Here is a 7,686-nt window from a genome sequence, read left to right on the forward strand (position 1 = left end):
GGTGAGTTTTTGAATATGTTAAAGGCCCCAAGCAGCCGCACAAAGTGACGGTGAAAATAAATAAATAAAATAATCGAGAAATCTTGCGATTACAATAGGCTTTCGCCAGCGCTTCGCTGCTCGGGCCTAATTATTGATGCTATAAGTGCTAAATAAAGGTTTTATAAATTTGATTTCAATAGTTTTAAATAAGTAGGACGTGATTGGACACATTCAGATTGAAACTAGTGACACACTGACAATGTACACAACATGACAACAGGAAGGGAATTGCTTTTACTTCTGTCTTGATTTGAAAACAGAAATGACTCCAACAGTACGTTACAAGATAACAATGTTGTCCTGTCCATGAGACTCCTGACTCGTTTTCTGAGATCACTGATCTGTGACCTTTGACACAGATCAAAGCCCATAGTTTTTCCTACTATCTCCGTCAGGTTTATGTTCTCAATGCGTTTTTTGATTTTAAGCTCATATTTCTTTTTCTGAATGGCTCAGTATGACATTGTGGCTCAGCCACAGACCCAACGGGAAGATGGGAGAATCTGGACAAACTAAAGAAGTTTTCAACTTAGAGATCCATTTTCAAAGCCCTGGTTGAAACAGGCAAAACGCTTTTGAAAGGCATTTCTAAAAGGCTTGAGTACTGTAATGTCGATGAAGATGGTCTCTCTAATTATTAAGAAAGATAAAAATCCTTTTTGAAATATATATATATATATATATATATATATATATATATATATATATTAGTGTGTGTGTGATTTTTTTCAAACTGGCCCTGTTTTTGACTTTTTTTGTTGTTTTCTTAGATGCACCTGCCTCTTTCCTTTCAGAAACAAGGTTTTTGGTTGAATGAAAGTAATTTAATATTCAAATCTGCCAGTGGTATGAGCAATTTTGGTTTTAACTGTGTGATGTTTTATGTACGTAACTAAATTTTAGATGTGGTTGCATTACAAAGGGATTCTTCCAAAGAAGTGAAGTGTAAGAATTTAATCTGAATATTTGTTTCATTGTGGTGTAGTTGGTATTCCCTCAGTATTCCTCCAGAGCCGTTCTATTTATAAAAGTATCTCTTCCAATATTCTTATTCTGGACACGTCCTGCTGTCCATTGAATCAGTAGCTCACTTCCATCCTCTTTTCTGTCTGTGTTTTTTAGCACATAGCTAAAGGAAATGAAGCCGAAGTGGAACGTCTGCTGAGTGAAGGTGAAGCTGATGAAGATGTCAGGATGTGTCATCCCCTTTGTTCCTGTGACCTCTGTGACGGCCATCTGTCAGGGTCAGTGTGTGTCATACAGTATTCACACTCCTAGATTATAAATGTAGGCATCCCACATCGTTTACCATATCTTCGATGACGAGACTAAATCACTTCTACATTACACCAATCAGGAATAATAATGTGATATGTCTGTGCAGTTATAGATGTATGACTGAGTGGAGATTTGGTTCATCAAGGAGGCCAAGTGAACGCCTCAAATCATTCCTGAACCATTGGTACTTTGAAACAACCACCAGGAATACTGTCTGTTAGTGTACATGATGTGTCACGTTCATGCAGATGGTACAGCCAAAGGTTTACCGGGAAAACTTTGCCTAAAGCAGTGGTTCCCAAACTTTTTCTCCTGGGCCCCCCTAGTGGTTTCCAAACATTTTCTGGGACTTCCATCCACTCAATCCCCCGCCCCACCCCCCAGCGCACACAGTGTTCATCATTGTTGTGTTTTTTTTTATTTTATTATTTTTTATTTTTTTATTCATGCATACCGCTTCCTGCGCCCCCCCATAGGGGGCACGCCCCACAGTTTGGGAACCTCTGGCCTAAAGCATCACATGTGTTTCTTAAGGAACCAACCATGTAACCAGCCATCTACATTTTCCAAGTTGTCCATAAAGAGCATCTTGTTCTTCATTCAGTGCCCTAATGGTCTCATCCAGACAATGTTTACCTGATGTCACAGCTGTTCCTATTGGGTTCATATGTACATCCTCTCACTTTCTGAGTTCTAAACAGCAGCAGCATCTAGATGATATGAGTCTACATTTGTTATCCTGTCATGGCTCTCTGTGAAGTGAGAGCCTCTGACAGGGCAGGCAGTGCAGTTATTTAAACTTACGTACACGGTAACCTTTTGTTTCAGCCGCTTGAATGATCTCTCCATCATCACACCGTTCTCCAGAGATGACAGAGGATACACTCCACTGCACGCCGCTGCAATCTGCGGTGAGCTGCTGCTGAAACACAGACAGTTCAAGCACTGAACAAGTATAAGAAGATCAACCATTTAATGTTTTTGATATTGCAGGTCAGGCCCAGTTGATCGACTTGCTGGTGCATAAAGGAGCTCCAGTTAACCCCACAGACTACCACGCCCTCACACCGCTGCACCTGGCCTGCCAGCGAGGATACCAGGGCGTCTCAGTGAGTGTAAACACACAGGAATATGCATGAATGCACTGCTTTGATCTGTTGAGGCTAAGACTCACCCCTCTGATCTGCTGTCCATCTCTCTTCCAGCTGCTGCTTCTGCACTACAAGGCCAACACCGAGGCCCAAGACAACAATGGAAACACACCGCTGCACCTGGCCTGCATGTATGGACATGAGGACGTATGTCAACCACTGACCTTTTACCCTGTTAACAAATCTAAGTATTCGTTTTTTAAATCACAGCACACACAGAACAAAAAGAAAATACCTGACACGAATGTATTCTCAAATCGTTTACAACAAGTTTTGGCAACATTATATTCTTTCAAGGTCAGTTTCATCACCTGTTCAGCAGCAGACTGTATCAAGTTGGAAAAAAAACTTTAAAGAAACATAACATTCAGTTCGTGGATTGTTGTTTTCCAGTCTGTTAGTATTAATGGTGAGTTGGATACCACATGTAATTACAAATAACATAATTCTGATGTTTGGAATATCTGAGAAGTCCTGGGAAATTTTTGTGTAAGACTTAGCAACATATTTGATCATTTCCCAGTGATGTAGATGAGCATAAAAATCATGTCTGATTTTTTTTTTTTTTTGCTTTTAGGGGAGACTGGTTTAAGTTGAGCCACCACTTGTTTCTAGGAAACAGTAAAAAACATTGATCATGTTACCAAATAATACATATATAGTGCTACTGGCTCAACATCCCCAAACACTAAGTGCATGTATTTTAGCTGGAGGCTACATGTTCTGCATTTGGACATCATGTCTCATGTATAGAAGCACAAAACAAGTAAGGCAGCCATTACTGAAGCTTTTGACAGAGTCACCAGTGAAGTGTATTTCAGCAGAAATAGACAGAATGACACTGGAGAGGTACAAAAAAGAAAATGTACTTTTGAAAAAGACAGGCTCTGGTGGAGCAGGAGAGGCTAAAAGGCTTTTCTCTGATGCCATAAAGTCTCAAACTTCCAAACATATTAAGAAACAAACTATGACTCTTGAGCAAAGATTCAGCTCTAGTGTTCTTTCCACATGTTGATGTTTGGTTTCCAGGGCCACTAAACAAAGCATTCTGTGCCACCAGACTAAGGTTGCTTTGATGCAGCAATCCTGTGAAAAATGGCTCATTTTACTTCAGTTCCCAGTGTAACAGTAACATTTTTATGAGCATCATCTTCTCTCTTTGGAAGTGCAGTAAATGCAACACAAGATTAAAGGTCATGGAGGTTTCCCTCCAGTAAAAACCAGAATGTAGATTTTTTTTCTGCTGAAAACCTGCTGAGAGTTTTGAGAGCCACAGTTCTTTCTGTGCCTGGCGTCAGTGTGTGAAGGCCTTGGTGTACTACGATGTCCAAACATGCCGCCTGGACCTGCAGAACGATAAAGGTGACACTGCGCTGCATATAGCAGCTCGATGGGGATATGAAGGAATCATCCAGGTGCTGCTGGAGAATGGAGCGAGCACACACATCCTCAACAAAAATAGAGAGACCCCACTGCAGTGTGCACTCAACTCTAAGGTGAGCCATAGATTCAAAGTACTTCACTCCAGGAGAACATGTTACATAATCTTCAGAATGAAGGTCTGACTTCAATGATTTTGAACAAATGCTGTTTAGTCCATATTTAATTTCCTTGCAGATCCTCATGCTGTTGAAGCTGACACAGAACAACCACAGCAGAAATGATGTGAGTCTCTAGACACTATGTCTTCCTTTTCTAAGTTCTTCAATAAACAGCGTCTAAATGTTACAGCAGATGGAGGTGATATTACTGAGAAGATCCAGAGAAACAGAGAAGTTTGTGCTTTGCTTGTTCAACTGATACCGGTCAGATTTTTAGTGGAAAAACTGATTGATAGCAGTAATGAATGACTGTTTAATTACAGTCTTAGTATTAAGAAACACAGAAATTCTTCAAGAAATCCACATTTCTCAGCTCCATAATTGTTCTAGTGAATAATATTCTCCATTTTGTTCTTAAGCTGTAAAACAGATAAAGCATTGCTTTTGCAGAAAAGTGAACATAGAAAAACAAATTCAGCTGATCCAAAACTTTTTTCGGTGTAAATCCATCCATCCATCCATCCATTTTCTATACACTCTTGACGCTTAGTGGGGTCGGGAGGGGTGCTGGTTCCTATCTCCAGCTAACATTCCGCGTGAGAGGCGGGGTACAGCCTGAACAGGTTGCCAGTCTGTTGCAGGGCAACACAGAAACAGACAGGACAAACAACCGTGCACACACACCCTCGCACCTAAGGAGAATTTAGAGAGACCAATTAACCTAAAAGTCATATTTTTGGACTGTGGGAGGAAGCTGGAGTACCAGGAGAGAACCCACGCATGCAGAGGGAGAACATGCAAACTCCGTGCAGAAACTCCCAGGACCTTCTTGCTGCAAGGCAACAGCTCTACCAACTGTGCCACTGTGCAGCCCTTCAGTGTAAATCTTTTTTATCCAAATCTAGCTTCACACAAAGAAATCAAGTCTCTAGGATTCTTGTTGTAATCATCTATTTATTTATTCTGAACCATAGGAACTTTTTATCTGAATGATACCGTCACCAAACACTGTTAATCTGTTAAAATTGGACACCATCATCAGTTTAGTTTAAATGACTGCTCACTCCCACCTGCAGGGGGCAGTATTTCTTACACTTTCTCACACTGCTGCCTCTGCCTTACTTGATGTCAAGTTATATCTAGCCTATCTGCTTGTTGTTCTTTTTTTCTAAACTTTTTTGTCTATATGTAAATAATGGAGGGGCATTAAAAGGAAAAAATGTCCCAAAAGTCCTCATAGATATTCTTATAAGTTGCACCAAAAACATCGGTGATTTTGGTTACAGAGAAAAATTACAAAACCATCGGGATTGATTGGTTTGATAAACCTTTGGCTTACTCTTTGCAACAAGTTTGATCCAGTACCAGAACAGAACCTTTGTGTGCAAACTGGAGGCAGATTTGTTGACAGTTGGTGAGTTTTCATTCTAACATCTCTTTGGATGTTTTTTTGGTTTCTTTTTCTCCCCTCAGTCTGCAGGTTGCTCCCCTCTGGCGTCAGACTGCAGCAGTCGCCGCTCCTCTGTCTCCAGCACATCTTCTATGAGCTCTGAAGCCAAGCCTGAGGCTGAGCGTGTTCGACACCGAGAGGTGAACAAAAACACACACACACAGAGCAGAGTCTGCCAAACCCATATCTGAACACCTGAAGCAGAACCTGGGATCCCAACAGTTTTATGGCTTAATGCTGCTGAGCAGAGAGACAATGCAGTAGGAACCTGACCTCCAGCCCTGCTGTCTGCTGCTGTGTACTTGTTTTCCAGGTGGAGAAGTTACTGCGAGCCGTTGCTGATGGCGATGTGGAGATGGTGAGTTAGTTAAACGAAGTGAGCTGATCTGAGCTCTTTTTGATAAAGGGCGGTTTGTGAACCATTGTGTGTGTCTGGGTTTCAGATGCGCTACTTGTTGGAGTGGACAGATGAAGAGGAGGATGAAGGAGAGCTGCAGTCTGAGTCACACCTCTGTCACCCACTCTGTCAGTGTCCAAACTGTGCCCCCGCTCAGAAGGTTTGACAGGGTTTGCCTGAATAAAACTTTTTCCAGTCAGAAGACAGTTTGTGTTTGATGGTGTCTCTGGTGCCCTGCAGCTCCCTCTGCAGCTGGCTGGAGCGCTGAGCGTCAACAGCTGCAATGCAGACGGCTTCACGCCTCTCCATGTGGCCGCCCTGCATGGCCACTCATCCCTGGTGGCGCTGCTGATCCGCCATGGGGCGAACGTCAACGTCCGCACCATCCAGAGCGCCACCCCGCTTCACCTGGCCAGCCAAAACAGCCATGTTCAGGTAGGAAGGGCCCAGTGCAGGGGACAATGCTTCAGCAGGGGATGAGCCCCATAAACAGCAGATTAAGTGTAGAAGTCGGCTGAGAGACAAAGGTGTTTTCAGTTTACTAAGTTTAAAATAGAGCAATAAGGGGGAAAAAGGCTTTTTTTCTGTATCTTGATTCTCAGAAATATCATGATATAGTTTCATAGTTACATTGCAGTTAACATCTGCAACTTAATATCTGTTTCAGTACAACTAAAATAACAAATTAAACATTAATAACTAGTGAAATATGTTTTAAGAGATTGCTATGTACAAAAATATTACTCTCAAAATAAAATCTAATATAAATAAGTAAAAATTACACTTCTATAGCTTGCAAAAGAAGTGTAATTTCTGCACAGTTGGTAGAGCTGTTGCCTTGCAGCAAGAAGGTTCTGGGTTCGATTCCCGGCCCTGGTCTTTCTGCATGGAGTTTGTATGTTCTCCCTGTGCATGGTGGGTTCTCTCCAGGTACTCCGGTTTCCTCCCACAGTCCAAAAACATGACTTCAGGTTAATTGGTCTCTCTAAATTGTCCATAGGTGTGAGTGTGTGTGTGCATGGTTGTTTGTCCTGTGTTGCCCTGTGACAGACTGGCGACCTGTCCAGGGTGTACCCCGCCTCTCACCCGGATCGAAGCTGGAGATAGGCACCAGCAACCCTCCCGACCCCACTAAGGGACAAGGGTGTAAAGAAAATGGATGGATGGATGGATGGATAGCTTGCAAAAGAGTATTGTTTTCATTCAATTCCTCACTGATTAGGACTTCCAAAGGAAATGCATACACACTATTTCATGATCCCTGAATTTGTGTTTGTGAACACAGTTTTTTGTTACTGTTAGGTTGTGAGGTTTCTGCTGGAGTGCAATGCCAAGCTGAACAAGAAGGATCACTATGGAAACACCTCTCTGATCCATGCGTGTCTCTGTGGGAACCTGGAAACGGTCAGCATTCTGCTGCAGGTACACGCTCAAACTAACACAGAGAGACTTTCTGGATAATAATTATTCACTAATATTCTAATGAAAAAATACATTTGTGTGTAGAGTAATGCTTTGGTGAACGTAGCAAACGTGCAGGGCAACACGGCTCTGCATGAGGCGGTACGGGGGGGGCACCAGGCTGTGGTGGAGCTGCTGCTGAGGTCTGGGGCCTCACCCAGCCTCAGAAACAAGAGGCAGAGGACGCCGCTAGACTGCGCTTATGAGTTTGGTGGCAAGGTTGTTCCTCACACACACAACACACAGATAAACATCAGCCCACATGATTAAGTTTAAATAATAATACATTTTATTTGTATTATATGTACCTTTCTCAACACTCAATGTTACCTTACATAGTTAAACATAACTATGTAAGGTAATCTT

The 7,686-nt window shown here is 42.2% G+C and overlaps 1 protein-coding gene across 2 annotated transcripts in view; it reads left to right on the forward strand.

Annotated features, from left to right (window-relative positions):
- Nucleotides 1-786: 786 nt before the first annotated feature.
- Nucleotides 787-7,686, forward strand: part of ankrd27 (ankyrin repeat domain 27 (VPS9 domain)) — a 14,430-nt gene continuing 7,530 nt past the window's right edge. The window contains exons 1-12 of one of the 2 annotated variants that reach the window (XM_015026155.1): nucleotides 787-1,286; nucleotides 2,149-2,231; nucleotides 2,314-2,429; nucleotides 2,526-2,618; nucleotides 3,770-3,967; nucleotides 4,089-4,136; nucleotides 5,486-5,602; nucleotides 5,776-5,820; nucleotides 5,906-6,019; nucleotides 6,100-6,294; nucleotides 7,162-7,281; nucleotides 7,366-7,539. In XM_015026155.1, coding sequence (XP_014881641.1) covers nucleotides 1,237-1,286; nucleotides 2,149-2,231; nucleotides 2,314-2,429; nucleotides 2,526-2,618; nucleotides 3,770-3,967; nucleotides 4,089-4,136; nucleotides 5,486-5,602; nucleotides 5,776-5,820; nucleotides 5,906-6,019; nucleotides 6,100-6,294; nucleotides 7,162-7,281; nucleotides 7,366-7,539 — 1,353 coding nt within the window. In that variant the 5' untranslated portion in view covers nucleotides 787-1,236. The remainder of the gene's footprint in view (nucleotides 1,287-2,148; nucleotides 2,232-2,313; nucleotides 2,430-2,525; nucleotides 2,619-3,769; nucleotides 3,968-4,088; nucleotides 4,137-5,485; nucleotides 5,603-5,775; nucleotides 5,821-5,905; nucleotides 6,020-6,099; nucleotides 6,295-7,161; nucleotides 7,282-7,365; nucleotides 7,540-7,686) is intronic. The other variant, XM_015026154.1, reaches the window with a different exon arrangement.

The sequence above is a fragment of the Poecilia latipinna genome, unplaced genomic scaffold, assembly GCF_001443285.1.
Source record: "Poecilia latipinna isolate Pla-1442-1.1 unplaced genomic scaffold, P_latipinna-1.0 Scaffold4577, whole genome shotgun sequence".
In the NCBI taxonomy this organism is placed as follows: Eukaryota; Metazoa; Chordata; class Actinopteri; order Cyprinodontiformes; family Poeciliidae; genus Poecilia; species Poecilia latipinna.